Here is a 20324-nt window from a genome sequence, read left to right as displayed (position 1 = left end):
CTGTAGAGGAATTGCTGTGGTGTCTCGGACTCACTCTGTTTTGCACACATTAGATCTTGCAGTAGTTCAGTGCTGCTTTTCTCCCCTAAGTGCGATTGTAGGAATATCTTCAGCTCGTTGATAGTCATATCCTCTTTGTTCATGAGCAAATCCTTGAAATGCCCAGGTTTTACTATTCTCAACACACTCCTGACTATCTCTGCCTCACTAAAGTTCTCTCTGATGCCCTCTTCGATCTGCTTGTGTATATTATTGTAAGTGATGTCTGAGCTATGGTCACCAATTTGACCCCCCTGTACTTTAAACTCCCTGCGATGAAGGTATGAGAGATCTCTTAGGGAGACCAATGTATCACTTGTGTGTGTAGGCTTTTCAGATTGAGAAGTGTGTGGGGTCTTACCAGAGGGTGTAACAGTGTGTACGCTTCCCGATAATGTTGATGGTGGTGTAGACATGGTTGTGTATTGTTGGAGCTCTCTACCTAGCTGTTCGTAACTCGCTAGCATTCTCTGTAAATCTGGGTGAGAGGAGTCATCCATGTTATGGGTAGCTACATTGGGTAAACAAGGAGGTGTCATGGTGTCAGACAGGTGTGTGGTGTCTCCCAGGCCTGGGTTAGCTGGGGAGGCTAGCATATGAGTGTCATGTGAGTCTGTGCCTGCTTGTGTGTGAACTAACTGAGCTGCAGCACCACGGGTTTCAAGGATTTCATTAACCACATCCCTCAACATTAGCAATGAACTCATACCCATGTCTTCTGAGTCAAGTAAAGATTTGCTATACATAAAACAGCTTACATAATCAAAACAACCTTCGAGGTCCGAATCGCGAAGCTCTGAGGAGTCTCTCTCGGGTACAGGGCCGATGGTTTTAGCGATCTGGAAAAGTTCTTCCGCCGACAGCGTGAACAGGCCTTTTCTGATTTCCCACACCAGACTCTTCCTTTCATCGTCTGTCTTGGTACCTTTCTTCTCCATCTAGCTTGTCTGATGCCCAGTTCCCAAGCAGTCTTCCACCGTACGCTCGACGCAGCCGCAACTCTCTTTGGTCCCGGATGTCAGAAATCACTGGATCAGCTTCCCACCACCAGGGGGCGCCAATCCCGGACGAGCCCCCAAGAATCTGTTACACTCCCCGAGCCCAGGGTCAGTGTAAGCAAATTAAATACCTGTAAACAGGGTGAAAAGGATGAGACACGAGGAAACGTGGCTTCTCTGTTCAGCAGCTTCTCAAGTCTCTTTTTATTAAACAACAGCAGTTTCTTACTTTTATAGTCTCTGTCTCGTGTTTTTAATATTAATTACTGGTATCAATAATATGAATTGAACATAAAAGAAAAGAATATAAAATATAGCCGTACATATACAGTTATATAGACACATTCATATATAAAATATACATTTAACACAAAATATATGCATATATAGATACATCTCTTAAACTACATCATGTATTTCATGTATACTAAAGGCTAATGATACTTTATAGCCCAACTGAACATATTCCTTAGTACTAAAGGCTTAATAGGACATTCCTTCCCCACTGTAGCTTACTTAGTGATACAGTGCAATATTTAAACACTTTTAGAGCATAAAGTTAACACATAACACATCAGCAGATACCCTTTTTATGTGTTAAGAGCTTTACAGAAATATATATATGTTGTGTCTGTAAAAATATATTTATAAAGTCACACGAGTAGAGATGTTCAGATGCCAACAGGCTAACATGCTTAGGAAAATATCTAGAGGACAAAAACACACTAGTAATACAAACTGAGGTAAGTAAGACTAACATACTGCCTTTTAACTGTTATTAGATAAAAAAATATAATCAAAAACAGGCACATTTTGCTGCAGTTTCAATTTATACAACCAAAGAACCATAAAAAATAATGAAAATGAAATGCCAAGGAGTACTGCTTTAAAACACAAACACTAACACAGCCACCATTTTCTGATCTCCAACACCATTTTCTAGACAAAGGTCTAACAGATTTATGAACTTCTACTGTGCTCAAACTTAACTCATATGTAAAAAATATGTGTTTATACAGTCTACAGACCGACTGAGTGTAGATTTTGTGTACTTTTACCACATTTCTCACCTGTAAACAGGGTGAAAAGGATGAGACACGAGGAAACGTGGCTTCTCTGTTCAGCAGCTTCTCAAGTCTGAGAAGCAGAGCTGCTAGCTGCAGTAGATATCAAACGCCACAGTGCACCCTACTGGACATCTTAGGCAACAACAACATCTGATTTGAGCTTTCCCAGCAGAAGTTCATAAGGTAGCAGAATAAAATAAACAAAAAATGATAACAATAACAAAAAATAATTACAAATGTGACCATCACTTTGTGGGCGTCACAATACCACTACTACTACTGTTGCCACTACTACTACTGTTACTACAACTACTACTGCTGCTACTACTACTAATACTACTACTACTACTGCTGCTGCTACTAGTACTACTGTTATATTTACAAGTATCATAAAACTTATTGGGGGAATTGTACAAAAAATATATACTATATATACATTAAAACACAGAATTTTGTCCTTGTGATCACAGCCTAACTCCTTCACTCAGTCACTCATATTTGGTAGGCTGAAGATTCTACACAAGAAAGACTGATTAATTGCTGTATGTAAATTATGTATAATATTATATTTATAAAATATGTTTGTAAAAATGTATATAAGTCTTAGTGTTTCAGTTATAAAGTGTCTACTAGGTTAATGGTGTAGGGCGTATTTTGGGGTAAAGTGGTTAAGGGCGTATCTTCAGTCTGCGGGTTCAGGAACGGTGTGAAATCTCTGAAGATCTATGACCAAACCCAAAACCCACAAACCCACATCCTCTGTACAGCACCCTTCTCCTTGTCTGTGTCTGGTATTGGGTTTAATCAGCAATGAGAAAAACGGTCACAGAATCCATGGGCAATGTATTGTGATCATATTCTGATAGTACCCTGTGATTTTATACTCTGAAATCTGGTCCAGAGGGTCATATTCTAATGGCTGTACTTCTGCGTGCGTGCGTGCGTGTGTGTGTGTTTGTGTCAGCAGTGGGTGAATACAGTACATTCATTAGAAGGCTACCACACACATAAAAAAATTGTTAGTAGACCAAAACATCTAAGCTTTTTAAGTGTAATTGTGGCACACAAATGCCTGATGTCTAGCCGCTGTAACCCTGCTGTGTTTGTGTATTTTTGTTCTTTTCTTTTAGTAATTATGAATTCCTGCCATTTGTCTCCTAATATTCACTGTATCCAGTCCACCAGTTTTCAAAGTAACCACTGTGAAGACAAGAAAGCAGAGATAAAGAAACTGGCACAGGTCTAAAGAAAACAAAAGGCGTATATAACAGGCCCTTTGAAACCTGCTATGATACTTTTGATATGTGAGGACAATGGATGTATCCGGGCTGGTGGGGCTGGCCGTTTCTCTCAGCTTCTCGTGCCTGAAACAATTACTCCTCCACTGATTCCTATCAATAATGAGGTCATATCTTTATCCCCCATCAGATTTAAAGAAACTACTGAGGTCCTGGTAGAAGTTCATTCAATGGATTTCATGACAAGCAATAATTACAGACACAGGGAACGTCTGATTGGCTCTGCATCAGAGAACTACATCTCATTCAATAAAGCCTGATTTCTAATGGCTAATCTGTACAGCCTAACTTTAAATTCTACACACAAAGTACATGGCATTGACACTGAGAGGTTGGTGTAGCGTAGTCGATAACAACATTATACTCGCTTTATTATTTTATAGCTTCCTCAAAAAAAATGTCAAATATGTTAAAGAATGTAATGATTATATATTTAAGTGATCACAAAATGATTTTTTTGAGGGGGAAACCTAAAGATCTGAAAGGCTCCACTAGTACCCTCTTGGGTACTAGTCTTGCCTGGTACTGTTGCAGAGAGAGAGAGAGAGATAGAGAGAGAGAGAGAGAGACAGAGAGAGAGAGAGAGAGAGAGAAGCAAAGACAGGGAGAGCGTGGAGCGCGAGGGCGAGAGAAAGAAAGAGAGAGAGAGAGAGAGAGACCAATGACGAGAGTGAGAGAAAGCGCTGCAATTAAATAAAAATGTCTAGTGGAAGTGATGCACGGAGACAGACACCGATTCTCCTTATGAACATTTTCATCACCTGGTAAGAAACCCACAATTGCAGTGTCATGAGCAAATGTCTACAATGAGCAGTTTTAAAGAACGTATAGTGAATTCTAGCTTGTAGTGTGAAAAAAGTATTTATTTAAATATGAAATGCACTGAACTTTGAACTAGTTCAGAATTAAAATTGTTAACTTTGAACGTGAACTGTTCACTTTGAGCATGAACTGAACCTGAACTAGTTCAGAAAAGCTGTGAACTGGCACAACACTGTACAGTTGTCTACAGAACTGTCACAATCATAGTCTGCCATAGCTGGAATCCCAGCTTGTCCAATAAATGCTCTTTTGGCAATAAATCAACAATAAAAAAAAATCTTGTAGCCACTCTTCTATAAAAGTCAAATTTGTGGAGTGCATGATTTATATTTATCCTGTGTACAGATCTCTGCAGCTCCTCCAGAGTGACCATGGGCCTCTTGGCTGCTTCTCTGGCCAGTGCTCTCTCAGACATATCTTGGTAGGTTTGTAGTTGTAGAATTATCTTTTATCTTTTGCCTTTTTCCTGCTTTAAACTTCTACTACTTTTAAGCTACTTTGTCTTCATGATGCTGTTTGTTCGCTAGTGTTTGCAAACAAACCACTGAGATGGTCACAGAACAGCTGTATTTAAACTGAGACTAAATGACACACAGCTGCAGGACTCTATTAATAAATTAAGTGACTTCTGAAGGCAATTGATTACACTATTTGTAGGGGTTACATAGTAAAGGGGGCGGAATATTTTTCACACTTTTCAGATTTTTATTTGATTACAATTGTGAAAACCAATCATTTTTGTTCCACTTTTCAATTATGTACTAATTATGTATTGGTCTGTGAGTGCATCGTGCTGCTCACTAGCCTTGAGCCTCGAAGTTTCTTTCAGACGCGACACGTATACAAAATAAAAGGTCTTGAATCCAAAACTTTTCTTTGTTGCTTTATCTTTACTACAAACTTATAATACAACACAAAAGATGAATTCCTAACTAAATAACCTTACTTTCCTTTTACAGTTACATGCCGGTCAAAAGACTGTGATGCTCCTGGCTCGAGGCTTCTGGAGTCTTCTATGCGTCATTACGCTTATATAGTGGAGTTAGTAGCCAATCAGATTACAGCATCACATATTTACAGAAAATATTTACAGAAAATATTAACTAAGGATTACATCCACATCTACAAAATACTACTTCATTAAAACGAAGAAATGGCTCTAACATGGTCTATCATTTAAAATCTCAATAAAATACATTTACACAATTTTGTGGTTGTAAAGGGACAAAATGTGAACATGTTGCAATGATATGAATACTGTTGCAAGCATAAAAAAAAACATTTTCTTTTTTTATTATATATTTTATTTGTGAAAATAGGAGAGCATATTCCCCTGAAACATTTGATAATATTTTCTACATAAATAAAATAAAAAAAGAAATAAGAGAGAATAAGGTTAGAGGTGTTAGAACTTTAAGCTCAGATTCAGGATTATAAGAGAGTTACATGATTATATTGCGTGAGCAGCTCTCAGTTCTGAAAGCTCGACCCCTCCCGGCTGCTGTACTTCCAACATTAAACAGTCTTTGGTGTAAAAACTGTTGCGAGAGGCGTTCCCTCCTCCTGTACTGTGTCTTACTGAGAAAACCTCCTGAATGAAACTACAAACCCAAGCCAAGAAAACGACAGTCTTCATGATCTCTCATGCAAACCAGCTCTATCACCCACCACAGTTTAGAGTCTACCACTATCAGAGTTTAAGCAGGTAAGTCTGACTATAGTCTGCATTATATAAATATGCATTTTGTCTCTACTCCTATTTTATAACTAAAATGTATGATTGTTTTAGGATAAAAACGTGCATTTTGCAAATATCTGTTCCTGAAACATTTAAAAGAGAAGGAATTTAACTTTTAACACCACTGTAGAAAACTCTGAAAACAATGTTTTCATTTAAATAAATTAATTTGCATGCAGATGTTGAATATATTATTAAAGAATAATATGCTTCTACTATAAAACATATTCTTAGGGTTCTGATAATCTGCAACAACATGAAATAATGAATTAATAAATGGGTCTGTAAATGTTTGATCTTGAAATGCACACAAACAGCTTGTCTAGTCCTTGCAAAGACATAATGACAATAGAATAGGACTCTCTGGAGCAGATAAACATGAATCTATTATAAAGACCCTCTGCATTGATCAATATCAATCAATATAATATATTGTCAAAAAGTTGTTTAAAAGATGATTATAATAAATACCCTTTTATACACTTTTTTTACAGTATTTATTTTAAGCTGAAAAAAATATATTATTTTCTATTACAGCCATGTATAGTTTTACCTTTAAAAAAACTAATTAAATAATTACCTAATTTTATAAACTTTCTGTCATTTCCATTTCAGCAAATGTGCATTATTTATTTATATAGTTTCTACTTTACGTGTAATAGTGGTGACGGAATCCAATGGGAAGAGTGTGAGACTGATTGACAGAAGTGATCTGATGTGCTGTCATAACCTCTGAAAAACATATTTTTTAAGTTAAATTTTTATTTTAAGTTGTTTTAATAGGGAATGGGTTTGCTTTCAGGCAAACTGAAAAAAAAAAACAGGTTTCTACCAGAAATCATAATTTTTCCAACATTAAAATTAGAACTTTAAATCAATAACAGGATTGTTTTACTTTTTTTCAATGTACTTTTGGTATAGCAGAGTTAAAGAGTTAACACTGAACATTACATATACATGAATGCAATCAAATCCTCCTCACCATTTCTTTTCTATATTTCCAGGTGTAATCTTCATCTTTGGATTAAAAAATAAAAATGAGCGTCATTGCCAACGATCATTCTGACTTATTCACTTCATGGGATGATACCAATCTGACACACCATGACAGCAACATGTCACATGTGGAGATCCAAATATGCCTCACGTCCTTCAGTCGCTCTGCCCTGCTGAAGACTGTGTGCACCTTCTACATCTTCTTCTTTCTGGTGGGTTTGGTTGCTAATGTTTCGGTGCTTTGGATCAACCTGCGCTCAGGACAGCGGGAGCGTCATGAGATGCACCTGTACATTCTCAACCTGGCTGTAGCAGATCTGTGTGTGGTGTCCACGCTTCCCTTATGGGCGAGCTCCCTGGCACAAGAGGGTCATTGGCCCTTTGGTCATGCTGCCTGCAAGTTAACTCATCTGACCTTCAGTGTTAGCCTGTTCGCTAGCATCTTCTTCTTGGCCTGCATGAGCGTGGATCGCTACCTGACTGTGGCACAATCCGGTGAGACCTCAGGGCAATGGAAGACGCCAGCACGGCGGATAGTCTGTGCTGGAATGTGGTTGGTTGCTCTGGTTGCTTCAGTGCCCGACACATACTTCCTCCAGTCTGTGGAGTCTCTGCATAACAATGTAACCCTGTGCCATCCTGTATACCCACAAAACAACCCAATGGAGTGGATGGTGGGCATAGAATTGAGCTTTGTAGTCTTGGGTTTTGCTGTGCCATTCCCAATCATCGCTACCTCATACACTCGACTGGCAAATGCCTTGACCTCTTCAAACTGCGATCAAGGTCGCAATATCAGCAGGAAGACCATTGTTACCTATATCTTGGTCTTCCTGGTTTGCTGGGTGCCTTATCAGGCTGTCCTCCTCACCGATGCCCTGGCCTTGCTTGGAGTGCTATCACTTAGCTGTAAAGGAGAGAATGGCATTTTTGTTGCTCTGAATCTCACCCAATGCTTGTCCATGCTCCACTGCTGCCTGAACCCACTGCTCTACACTTTCTCACAGCGCCGCTACCGCTACGACTTCATGAAAGCTTTCATCTTCAAATACTCTACCCGCACAGGCCTGGCACAGCTCATGGAGGGATCTCAAGGTGCCGAGATTGAATACACAACTTTGGAGAACCAGTTGCAGCTGTGATGAAGGAGCTTTTTCAGACTGGACTTTCAGTTTAAACCAGGGTTCAAACCTGAGGTTGATATTCCACAATGACCCATTTATTCCCATATATTTCATAGCTAAGTTAGGATGGGAAAAAAATAAGAGAACACTTAAAAATGAGATGAGATGAGTTTCTTTGATTTTATCAAATTGAAAACCTCTGCAATAAAATCAAGAGAAAGATCAATGATCAATGACATCAAACCAAGCTGAACTGTCTGATTTTTTGCACCAGGAGTAAAGGCATAAAGTTTATCCAAAAGCAGTGTGTAAGACTGGTGGAGGAGAACATGATGCCAAGATGCATGAAAACTGTGATTAAAAACCAGGGTTATTCCACCAAATATTGATTTCTAAACTGTATTATGTGCATTATTTGAGGTCTGAAAGCTCTGCATCTTTTTTTTTCATTTCAGCCATTTCTCATTTTCTGCAAATAAATGCTCCAAATTACAATATTTTTATTTTACATTTGGAACAAATGGTGTTCATAGTGGTGTTCATAATGAACAATGTTCATTTTATTCAAACAGATAACTATAAATAGCTAAATCAAATAAACTGATTCAGAAACTGAAGTGGTCTCTTAATTTTTTGCAGAGCTGTATGTATGACAACCAAACTGAACCTACTTCAGACAGGCACGTCCTTTCCAGATGCATGGTTATGTATAGTATACAGTAATTAGGGATAGCAGCTGCACTCTTAAACATTGTAATGCTAGAAAGGTCAGTATTATTATTAAAAAGACTAGATTGCTGAAATCATGTTCAGTTCTTTTTTTATTTGCTCTTATTCACTCTTTCTTTCCTTCTTGCTTCTTTCTTTTTTATTTCCAAAAGCAATGTTTAATTTTCATTTATTAAAATAATTATGTTACATGATTTGCTTTAAAATATTAATATAAACAAGATATTTTCAAAAGCATGCTATGTGCACTATTTATTTTTAGAGCTCTACAAAGTAGTAGCCCCACTGTGCTTAATATTTAATACATTTTAAGGGAAAATGGGAAAGAACAGAAGGATGAAACAACAAATATCAAAGAAAAAAAAAAGATCAATGAAACGACTGAAACTGTTATATTATAAAATCTAACAATAACAGTCTTTTAAATTATTTCAACACCCTACTTTGTTTGGAACATCAGGTTAAACATCTACCCACCCAGAGGGAGCAAGGCCAATTGGGCTCTCTCAGGGCTCCAGCAGCTGATGGCAAGCTGCATGAATGGGATGCGAACCAGCAATCTCCTGATCATAGTAGCAGTGCTTTAATCCGCTGGACAACTCAGAACCTATAATATGTAATTTAAACTGTAAAACTGCCTGTCTGGATTTTTTAGAACCAGCTGCCTTTAAAAAAAATTTTAATATATGCATATACAGAATAAAAATGAATTATGATCAACTATTGACTTATATGTCTGCAAAATATACTGTAGCTACAGTCATAAAATCAAGCCATTTATGTTTTTCACTTAATAATGCAATGTTTAATGATTCTTAATGGTTTAATGGAAACAACAGTTACTCCCCTAGATAAATAAGATCCCTGTATTTTTAAATCAGGCTTGAGACCTGGAGTGGTAGAAGGAGTGGTACACTATACTTATTAACGTCTAAAGCTTGTCTCACACTTAAAACAGTGATGCGTTTTTTTCTATCCAGTGTGAATACGCTGATGTACTTTGAGAGAACTCAGTTGATTGAAATTCCTCCCACACTCTGAGCAGTAATACGGTTTCTCTCCAGTGTGAACACGCTGGTGTGCTTTAAGAGTACTCTGTTGAATAAAACTCCTTCCACACTCTGAGCACTGATACGGTTTCTCTCCGGTGTGAATGCGCTGGTGTATTTTGAATTTACTCTGTTGAGTAAAACTCCTCCCACAGTCTGAGCAGTGATACGGTTTATCTCCTGTGTGAATATATTGGTGTAGTGTAAGACCGCTCTGTTGAGCAAAACTCTTCCCACAGTCTGAGCAGTGAAATGGTTTCTCTCCAGTGTGAACACGCTGATGTAGTTTGAGACCACTCTTTCGATTAAAACTCTTTCCACAGTCTGAGCAGGAAAACGGTTTCTCTCCTGTGTGAATGCGCAGGTGTTCTTTGAGATTACTCTGTTTATAAAAAATCCTTCCACAATCAGAGCAGTGGCGAGTGATCTCCTTTTCTGGACTTGGCTTCATATTTCTGTGAGATTTAACCTTGACCTTCGTAAAATCTCCAGATTAGTTGTTCCTGAAGATAAACTTTAGCCAGGAAGGAAAGTCAAACCTGTGAGCAGTAAACTTCGAACATCATCTTTCCTGGAGGAGACAAAGAAAAAAATGGTTACGCCACAAAAGTAGTTAAAAGGTTGTTTAACTACTAAGAAACACTGGAACTATTGGATGACCATAATACCTTAAGGCTCCAGTGCTTGTTCTTCTTTATGAACACATAGATATTAATATTCAATATTATTGCTGCAGCTGGCTGTCAGCAAGCCTCTGATGCAAAATATAAATTTATCAGAATATATATTTTTTACATTTTGTCAATATGACAACATATGAATTAAATGCATCCTATCCCCATAAGAATATTAGCTAGAAGCTGATTCCACTGTGGCTCAGGTAGTATTGTACATCACTGCATGTATATAGTGACTTAGAACATTTGTGGAATTACAGTAAAAAGTGTCTAAAAGTTGCTTGATGATGCAATGAGCTCTAATATATGCATTTAATATTTTTTTCAGACATTAATGCAACAAACCAAATAAAATTATTATTTTTTGTCACATCACAGTTCCAGATTTATGTATGAGTAAACAACTTGCAAAGTCCCCTCTTAGTAGTAAAGAACACAATATATGCAAGAATAAAAATCTAGAATATATAAATATAAGTTACTATACATTATTGCACATTGGTTTAAAAAAATTGCCATAATAAAGTGAAAGAAAGAGCTATTGTAAAGGTTTTCTGATTTGCTGTCAAAAAGCATTTTGAGAATAAAGGTTTTTAAACAGTTCTTGCTTTTTCTGCAATTTTTGGGTGGTAGACAGTATTCTTTGTAATTGTATGTATTAGGGTGCATCTTTAGAAAAAGTTTGTTAAATTTTTCTCAATGACTGTTAGTTTACTGTCAGGTGCAATTTTTTGTGTTTTTAGTAATCACAGTTTCCATGCATCCTGTTCTCCTCCACCAGTCTTTAACATTGATTTTAGATTAAATAATTCAACAGTTCAGTTTGGTTTGATGGCTTGTGATCATCCATCTAACTCTTGATTATATTCCAGAGGTTTTTAATTTGATAAAATCAAAGATACTCGTTTTTTAAAGTGGTTTCTTATTTTTTTTTCAGAGCTGTTAATAGCTAAGCTGTCAATTCATGAGCTAGTCTAGTTAGCTAGTTAACTAAGTAGCAAATCTAACACACTGTTTACTTCCTCCGGAATCCACTTTTCCCCCCGAGTCCCGTTGGGCTGAACGTTTCTGCTTTTGCTGTTGGTGTGTTTTAGTGTGTTTGGATGTAGGTTAAATGTATATTTATATAAAGTTTACTGTGTTAAAAAATACCTTCAATAACTCTTGATTCTGTTCCTCTAGCAGAGCAGTCTGAACACAGACCCACAACATCCACTGACGTTACCGCTGGAAACGAGCTGTCAAAATAAAAGTTCTGCAATTCTACCAGATTTTGCCTCTCGCTGTATATTTTTCACTTTTTCTTCAGAAATATACCTTTATTTCTCAAAAAAAAAAAAAAATCTTAAAATTGTGAGGAGATGGGGAGAACCAAAATTAAGAAATTATGAGAGGCCATGTACATAGAAAATAGTTTTTTTTTTTTTTTTTTTTACATTAACCCTAGTATGGTGTTCATACTTTTGTTACTCATTTAGTGTTCATGGGTCTGGTGGAAACACTACATTTTAATGTTTTAAATTCAGCAAAATAAAGCAATTCTACATTAAAATACTTAACAGATGTTTGCTTCACCTAAAGCAATATAAACAGCTTATATGGTTAATATATACCATTTACCATCTCACTTCACATTTATTTTAAACAGTGCTACTCGTTTTTTTTTTTTTTTTTAATAAAATGTAGGTGAAAATGACATAAACTCAGACAGGCGATGGACAGAGAGAAGGTACACACTTTTATTAACCCTGGGTCCAGTAGACACGAACATCCTGTATGTAATAGGAATGTGTAGGGAGGGGGTGTACAGTGTGTGTTCATCAAAAATATGTATATATGTTCTTCACAAAAAATAAGCCAAGGCCATTGAGTTTGAGTTAGATACATTTTTCAATTGTATCATATTTCCTTTGATAAAAAATGAAAACACCACACAAGGGTTGAATTAGGGCACTCCATAAATTCTCATGAAGGTAAGAATATAGTCTAACAGTATTTGGCAATTGTGGTCAAAAAGATGGAAGTTGATTTTTCTGCATTTTCTGGATGTGCAACACTCCTGGAAATACTGGTATAATATTTACTTCATTTCACAAACAATTAATGCATTACTTTTAGAAGCTACCCAGTTTGTACCAGATACTTTATTAGACTACTCATGCACAAGGTATATGTATATATATATATATATATATATATATATGATATAGTTTTCAGAACATAGAATGGTATATGTTTATACTTCTCATCCAACCACAATCAAATAAGCTCTGTACCAAATAGGAAAAGAGCAAGCCAGACTATTATTAAAAACAAGTCATGATGTGGGTATATCATGAATATGAATACGAGGGGAGTGCCTTTCTCTTCCTCTCCCTCGCTTTCCTACACACGATTGAATAAAAATAAAGTCGTCTGCATGTGTTTGTGTTCGCTCTTGTGCCACTTATTCCAGATTCCGGGAGATTTTATCTGACTTGCGGGCATCAGGAAGTTGTTATTGATATGCGGTAAACTCCCGCAACTTCCAGGAGATCTGTGAGCTCTGACTTTACCATGGTACCGCTGTAAAAGAAAAGAGTACAGGTAGCTCACCTGTCCTCCAGAGAAAATGTGGAGAATCTTTAAACTAAATATGTGACTGTTACACAGTGTTGCACACCTATAACACTTCACTGCCTGGTATCCTTAGTGTCAAAACATCCTTTAAGTGTCGTGGGAAGGAAAAGCAACATTATAAATGGGTAAATGCTTTGCTATCCCAACATTTTCTGTATTGTGTGGCAGGACTGAACTATAGAAATAGATGCATATTAACAAATTCAATTTGAAATGAAAGATTAATCAAAAAAACAGAATGAAATATCTTGGGTTCATATTGTCTTAAATTAATTAAAAGTAAAATAAAATGTAAATTATTGACTATTTGCATTTTCCCTACTGTGGCTGCACCTGCAGCTCTTCTGAAACTAGGGGAAGTGATGTTTGTTCTACTGTGTGAATGCGCTGATGCAGTTTGAGATCATCTAATTGACTGAAACTCTTCCAACACTCAGAGCAGTGATACAGTTTCTCCCCTGTGTGAACAAGCTGGTGTTTTTTAAGAATACTCTGTGTAGTAAAATTCCTCCCACAGTCTGAGCAGTGATAGGGTTTCTCTCCAGTGTGAATGCGCTGGTGTAGTATTAGATTACTTTGTTGAGTAAAACTCTTCCAACACTCTGAGCAATGATAAGGTTTCTCTCCAGTGTGAACACGCTGGTGCTTTTTAAGATCACACTGTTGAGCAAAACTCTTCCCACATTCTGAACAGTCATATGGCTTCTCTCCTGTGTGAATGCGCTGGTGTATTTTGAACTTACTCTGTTGAATGAAACTCTTCCCACACTCTGAGCATTGATATGGTTTCTCTCCAGAGTGAATGCGCTGGTGTAGTAAAAGACCACTCTGTTGAGTGAAACTCTTCCCGCAGTCCGAGCAGAAATACGGTTTCTCTCCAGTGTGAATGCGCTGATGTATTTTGAGATCACTCTGTTGAGTAAAACTCTTCCCACATTCTGCGCAGTAAAATGGTTTCTCTCCGGTGTGAACACGCTGGTGTGCTCTGAGAGTACTCTGTTGAGTGAAAGTCTTCCCACACTCCGAGCACTGATACGGTTTCTCTCCACTGTGAACACGCTGGTGATTTTTGAGATCACTCTGTTGAATAAAACTTCGCTCACACTCCGGGCACTGATACGGTTTCTCTCCTGTGTGAATGCGGTGGTGTAGTGTGAGACCACCCTGCTGAGTAAACCTCTTTCCACAGTCTGGACAGTGAAATGGTTTCTCTCCTGTGTGAATGCGCTGGTGTGCTTTGAGATTACTCAGTTTATTAAAACTCTTTCCACAGATAGAACAGTGGTGAGTTTTCTCTTTCTCTGGACTTGGATTCATTGTTCTGTGAGATGTAGCAAAACAACTTTTGCTGATTTGGAGATTCTTTTGAATGCCTTTTGCTTAACCGCTTTCAGCAGTTAAACATTTTGAATTTGTAAAGTCTCTTGATTGGATTTTCATGGAGAAAAACTTTTGTCATGTTGGAAAATCAAGAATATGAACAGAAGACTTGGAACATCTTCATTTCTGGAAGAGACAAAAAGTATTTGAAACGTGCAGTTGAACAAAACAGCTGCTGAGAAGTTGTTAAGCTATACAGACAATAATTTTTGAATTGTATTAATGCACTGAATGGTATTCATCTTGGCTTAAACATGGTTTCGGTCCGAGGGCACACACTCATCAGATGTGGTTCAACTTGTTACTGTATTGAAGGATAACTAAACCCCCTGAACTTAGCTGACTCCACCCTCAGCTTGAGTTAAAAATGCTAATAAAATGGGAGGAATAGTTTGGAAGGAAAACTGGGTGATGTATGGGTTTAGAGAGGGGGCAGGAGGGAGAGGAGGGGATTGTGCTGAACAGTGTGCCTATTGATAGCATTGAGACAAAGATGGTTGGACGTCACCAGGGGTGGGTTAGACCTGGTTCTGACTGGAGTTGGTCAAGATTTTACACTACAATATTTCATTCAAAAATGTGTTGGAAAAAAATAAAACGTTTAATTTGGTGTGACTCAAGTCAGACACGATTTTAAGGCTTTTTTATTGTGGTAATTTCTGCCTCTACAGTGCCCTCTCAGGTTCAGCTGTTCAGCGAGGATGATGTGTTTGTGTACTTTGGTTGGCAGACACATCACAATATGCAGATTAGATCATCAATAATACCACCCCCTGCTGACGCCCAATCATCTGCATCTTACAGCTATCAAAGGCACACTGCAGCTCAGTCAACAGTTCTCCCTCCTGCCCCGCTTCTAAACCCATACATCACCCAGTGCAACTCCTAAACACTCCCTCACGTTTTTTTTAATCCTTTTTCAAATTTGAGCTGAGGGTGGAATCAACAAAAATCAGGGGGTTTAGTGCACTTTTAAAGAAACAGCACCTATTCAATTCAGCTACAAGAGTACTTTACATATGCAGGTGTGCAAGTGCTAATAAGTGGTAACACTTTACCTGCAGGTAGCACAGATACACCTAAGCAGCAGTTTCTGCAGATAAGAGACAGAGGTATGCAGTATTGACTAAACAAATGAACCACAAAACAAGTAACTGCTACACAAACACTGAATAAGCATATTTCTGTGAGATTATAAACACTAGCCATACAAAGTTCATATACACATAAAGCACATACATACACATGCAGTACTGAGTAGCTAACTAAGCTATCTATTCTAGTTAGCCAAGCAGTATATTAGCTCTGCTTTGCTTCGTATAAATACGTTTTCCTACTGTAATTAACCATAAATATAAACACACAGTAACTTCAATACTCTGTTTAATTCACTAAATCTCTCAAAAACCTAATGAATCCGCTAAATTAACAGTTTAAACGAAGAAGTTAATCTTACATCGTCTCTGACAGAGCAATCTCTGACTGCTAACGTTAGCTAACTGCTGTACCTTTCTGCAGCAACAAGACACCACCCGATAGAATAAAAGTCCCCCCTCTCTACGTAAACGTACATGAGTTACTGATCAGCACCAGCACTGCGGTCAGTGTAACATTTATTTATTAAATTTTCGGACAGTTTGAGGCTACAGGCAAAAATAGAACATTTAATGTAAAACGCTATATTTATATATATAAGAAATAGGTTTTCATCCATTTTTACAATTTAATTTAATCTCTGCCCCTGAATCTTTTCTTTATCTTCTCATTTTTCAATTTTTGCATTTTACAAGTTGGATTATTCATCGGTTTTGTATTACAAGTTACAAAATGGACAAATATGAAAATCAAGAGAAGATTTAACTTTTCCTTTTTCTTGAAATTCTGAAAATTTAATTTTTCTCTGAAATTCAATTATTGACAAATTTTTGACAAATTAAAAATAAAACCATCCATAGATATTTTGAGGCATTTCAATTTGTCATGTAAAATAAAATAAAAACAAGATTTTTTTTTTGGAGGAAAAGTCATTCCCACAATATAAGAAAACCCACACATATTAACCAACAAAATTGGTAAAGGATTGTAAAGATTATGGTATTTTTTATTTAAAAAATGCAACTTCCCAGTTAACTTGTACTTATTTATAAGCACCAGTATGGCTGATGTGTTGGCATATTTGCAGTGAAGCGTATATGTAAATAAGCTATGTCTATGCTCATTAGTTTTAGTCTTAAACATGGGTAGATAAAATTTGCCAACAGAATAGTGTAGCAATCTTGAGGGCTATTTAACAATAAATAATATACGCGAGCTAGCTTGTGTAAAACAAACCCTTTAATTGATTTTGTGAATAGATAAATTATAAATAATTAGCTGTAAGTAATGAAGAAGTAATGAAGAAGTAATGACGGCAAGCCATGGTCACGTTCAGCAACTTTATTTTAACAAGCAGAGAGTTACACATTTATGATGGCATCAATATTGCAGAAACATACACAAGTCTCTTAGCACAGTACATGCTGACTTGGAGCATTTTTTTCAAGAAACATCCATGCCTTTTTCAACAAAACAATGCAAATCCAAATGCTGCACTTATTACAAAGGTATGAAGAGGGTGGAAGAAGAAGGTACAGGTACTGAACTGTAGTGTTGCACACCTGAAGACATGTTTGCAGGAAGAATGGGACAAAATCTACTCATCATAATAAATAATTTTTATAATAATAATAAAACTATGATTTGCATGCTTGCAATTTCATAGCGAGTGAGTCCACAGAGCCACGGATGCCATGTTTGTCTTTCTCACCAGCTTTTTAAGCCTACTTCATCTTGCTAGCCTTTCTAACAATAACAATTTTGTCGTTAGGAGCCCTGCAGGACAGGTGGAGTAAAGCAAATTCATTGCATGGTGATACCGAGAGCTCTCTGTCTAACTGGCCATTCACCAGGAAGCATCACGTCGCCTTGATATGTAAAGCTTTTCTCATACTAAGAGCAGTGATATGTTTTTTCTTCTGTGTTAATGCATTAATATATTTTGAGAGCAGGTCGTAAAATTCTTCAAACACTCTGAGGAGTACTATGATTTTTCTCCTATGTGAAGGCGCTGGTGTTTTTTAAGATTACACTGTTTAGTAAAACTCCTCCCACAGTCTGAGCAGTGATATGGTTTCTCCCCAGTGTGAATGCGCTGGTGTAGTATGAGATTACTGTTCTGAGTGAAACTCTTCCCACACTCTAAGCAGTGATACGGTTTCTCTCCAGTGTGAACACGCTGGTGTTTTTTAAGATCACTTCCATGAGTAAAACTCTTTCCACATTCTAAGCAGTGATATGGTTTCTCCCCAGTGTGAATTCGCTGGTGTATATTGAGATCACTCTGTTGAATAAAACTCTTCCCACACTCCGAGCAATGATATGGTTTTTCTCCCGTGTGAACACGCTGGTGCTTTTTAAGATCACAGAGTTGAATAAAACTCTTCCCACACTCTAAGCAGTGATATGGTTTCTCTCCAGTGTGAATGCGCTGGTGTATTATGAGATTATTCTGTTGAGAAAAACTCTTCCAACACTCTGAGCAGTGATACGGTTTCTCTCCAGTGTGAACGCGCTGGTGTTTTTTAAAAATACTCTGTGTAGTAAAATTCCTCCCACAGTCTGAGCAGTGGTACAGTTTTTCTCCTGTGTGAATGCGCTGGTGTGTTTTGAATTGGCTCGGGTGCATAAAGCATTTCCCACAGTCTGAGCAGTGAAATGGTTTCTCTCCAGTGTGAATGCGCTGGTGTAGTATGAAACCGCTCTGATGAGTAAAACTCTTCCCACAGTCTGAGCAGTTAAACGGTTTCTTTCCTGTGTGAATGCGCTGGTGTGCATTAAGAGTACTCTGTTGAGTAAAACTCTTTCCACAGTCTGAGCATTGATACGGTTTCTCTCCTGTGTGAATGTGCTGGTGTAGTGTGAGACCACCCAGTTGAGTAAAACTCTTTCCACAGTCTGAGCACTGATACGGTTTCTCTCCTGTGTGAATGCGCTGGTGTGCTTTGAGATTACTTAATTTATTAAAACTCTTTCCACAGTCAGAACAATGGTGCGTTTTCTCCTTCCCTGGACTTGGATTCATTTTTCTGTGAGATGTAGCAAAACAACTTTTGCAGGTTTGTAGATTCTTCAGAATGCCTTGGGCTTAATCTTGACTGTTTTTTTTTTCCTGGAGATAAACTTCAGCTATGAGCAGGAGACTTGGAACATGTTACATTCTGGAAGAGACAAACAATATTTAAAACGTGCAATGGAACAAAACAAGTTGCTTAACTGAAGAAAATTTGTGAAGCCATACAGACAAAACTTTTGTGAGAATTTCAATAATGCACTGGTTGACATTAGTCTTATGTCAGAGAGCACACGGTCATCAGATGTGGTTTCATTTGTTTACTGTCCTAAAGAAATGGCAACTGTCACACTGACCGAGGCTGCGTATTGGATCAATACGGTACCCAACATTTAATTATCAAATAAAGGACAATTTCTTATTTTACAGGACGAGTGGCAACTGTACATGTACCACAAACACACATGCAGTAAGCGGTGAGTAACTAACTAATCTAATAAGCTAACTAGCTAAGCACTAACTATATTAGTTAGCTTTGTTTTGCTTCGTGCAAATACGTATTCCTACTGTAATTACCCATAAATATAAACACACACAGCAACGTCAGTACCTTGTATAATCCGCTAAATCTTCAAAAAGCCTAATTTATATAGTAAATGAACAGTTTAAATGAAAAACTCACCGTCTGACAGTGTGATCTCTGACTGCTAACGCTAGCTAACTGCTGTGTGTTACTGCAGCAACAAGAGACACCACCCGATAGAATAAAAGTCCTCCTCTCTACGTAAATGAAGATAAATGAGTTACTCATCGTCAGTTACTAATCCTATACTAATACAGTAAATTTGTTGTGACGTCAATAATATTTGATAATCATGATATTGTCTATTGTGTTCATTTGGATGTTTGTTCACATTTTTAACAGGGAACAGTATTTTAGCCAGTCGTGCTTAATGACCAATGTTTCAATAACTGTGACTCCATACAAACAGTGTGGTCTGCAGTAGGTGAACAAAACTATATATATTTTTCTATATGTATAACTATGATTAATATATATTTTTTAATTATTGTATCTAAAAGAGTATAATTGCTAATATATGCTAATATATATATATTGTGACAGGCCTAAGTGTAATCATCCATCACATCGATATACTGTATTCTTCCAAACTGAACATTTGTTTGAATTTATTACGTGGTACAATGATGTGGTTCTAAACAGAAACATAAAACAGAAACAGAAACAACAATTAGACTATGCTCTTAAATAGGGATGAGTGACATGGCTCTAAAATAATATCACGATATGGTTTTCATGGTATTTTTGCGATACGATACTATTGGTGACATTACAAAACACTAAATTAAAAAAAAAATCATGTTATGATACTAATAATAACGCACTCCAAATATCTCCATATATCCAGGATTAAAGTAAAATAAATGATACTGGAAAGATATAATCTGCCTCTAGTATTTATTTATTTATTTTTGCTAAAAACAGCAAAAAAGTAGTACCCTGATGTGATAATTAGGGGTGGGTGATATGGCACCATATTTCAGGGTATATGATGGGTAGATGCATGAAAACACTGCGCCCTAGCGGTCTAAATTGATTTTAACAGAAACAACATGATTATAACACTGGTATAAAATAAAGTGCAACTCTAGCACAAA

The 20324-nt window shown here is 37.1% G+C and overlaps 3 protein-coding genes and 1 long non-coding RNA gene across 6 annotated transcripts; 1 reads left to right on the top strand and 3 right to left on the bottom strand.

Annotated features, from left to right (window-relative positions):
* Positions 1-5776: 5776 nt before the first annotated feature.
* LOC103039898 (atypical chemokine receptor 3) lies at positions 5777-8864 on the top strand. Its single transcript, XM_007246038.4, has 2 exons — positions 5777-5929; positions 6967-8864. The coding sequence occupies exon 2, from the start codon at positions 7000-7002 to the stop codon at positions 8098-8100; it is 1101 nt and encodes a 366-aa protein (XP_007246100.3). The 5' UTR covers positions 5777-5929; positions 6967-6999; the 3' UTR covers positions 8101-8864.
* A 184-nt stretch (positions 8865-9048) lies between these two features.
* LOC125782396 (uncharacterized) lies at positions 9049-11792 on the bottom strand. Its single transcript, XR_007425042.1, has 2 exons — positions 11690-11792; positions 9049-10431 (listed from the first exon to the last, which is right to left on the bottom strand). It is a non-coding gene; the product is annotated as an uncharacterized LOC125782396 (long non-coding RNA).
* A 462-nt stretch (positions 11793-12254) lies between these two features.
* LOC103023469 (zinc finger protein 239) lies at positions 12255-16061 on the bottom strand. 3 transcript variants are annotated; one of them, XM_015605008.3, is made up of 3 exons: positions 15993-16061; positions 15595-15629; positions 12255-14662 (listed from the first exon to the last, which is right to left on the bottom strand). In XM_015605008.3, the coding sequence occupies exon 3, from the start codon at positions 14471-14473 to the stop codon at positions 13475-13477; it is 999 nt and encodes a 332-aa protein (XP_015460494.3). In that variant the 5' UTR covers positions 14474-14662; positions 15595-15629; positions 15993-16061; the 3' UTR covers positions 12255-13474. The 3 variants fall into 3 exon arrangements, with proteins under 3 accessions (XP_015460494.3, XP_015460495.3, XP_022532278.2); XM_015605009.3 differs by lacking the exon at positions 15595-15629 and having other exon boundaries at positions 15993-16041; XM_022676557.2 differs by lacking the exon at positions 15993-16061 and having other exon boundaries at positions 15595-15960.
* Positions 16062-16957: 896 nt separating this feature from the next.
* LOC111188203 (zinc finger protein 585B) lies at positions 16958-19415 on the bottom strand. Its single transcript, XM_049466295.1, has 2 exons — positions 19327-19415; positions 16958-18792 (listed from the first exon to the last, which is right to left on the bottom strand). The coding sequence occupies exon 2, from the start codon at positions 18654-18656 to the stop codon at positions 17616-17618; it is 1041 nt and encodes a 346-aa protein (XP_049322252.1). The 5' UTR covers positions 18657-18792; positions 19327-19415; the 3' UTR covers positions 16958-17615.
* Between the last annotated feature and the right edge of the window lie 909 nt (positions 19416-20324).

Source organism: Astyanax mexicanus, chromosome 17 (assembly GCF_023375975.1).
Source record: "Astyanax mexicanus isolate ESR-SI-001 chromosome 17, AstMex3_surface, whole genome shotgun sequence".
In the NCBI taxonomy this organism is placed as follows: Eukaryota; Metazoa; Chordata; class Actinopteri; order Characiformes; family Acestrorhamphidae; genus Astyanax; species Astyanax mexicanus.
This window is presented reverse-complemented; position numbering and strand designations above follow the sequence as displayed.

What these genes read in the sequence shown, in the direction of transcription:
- LOC111188203 (XM_049466295.1), bottom strand. Translation starts at nt 18,656, where the DNA reads ATGAATCCAAGTCCAGGGAAGGAGAAAACGCACCATTGTTCTGACTGT.
- LOC103023469 (XM_015605008.3), bottom strand. Translation starts at nt 14,473, where the DNA reads ATGAATCCAAGTCCAGAGAAAGAGAAAACTCACCACTGTTCTATCTGT.
- LOC103039898 (XM_007246038.4), top strand. Translation starts at nt 7,000, where the DNA reads ATGAGCGTCATTGCCAACGATCATTCTGACTTATTCACTTCATGGGAT.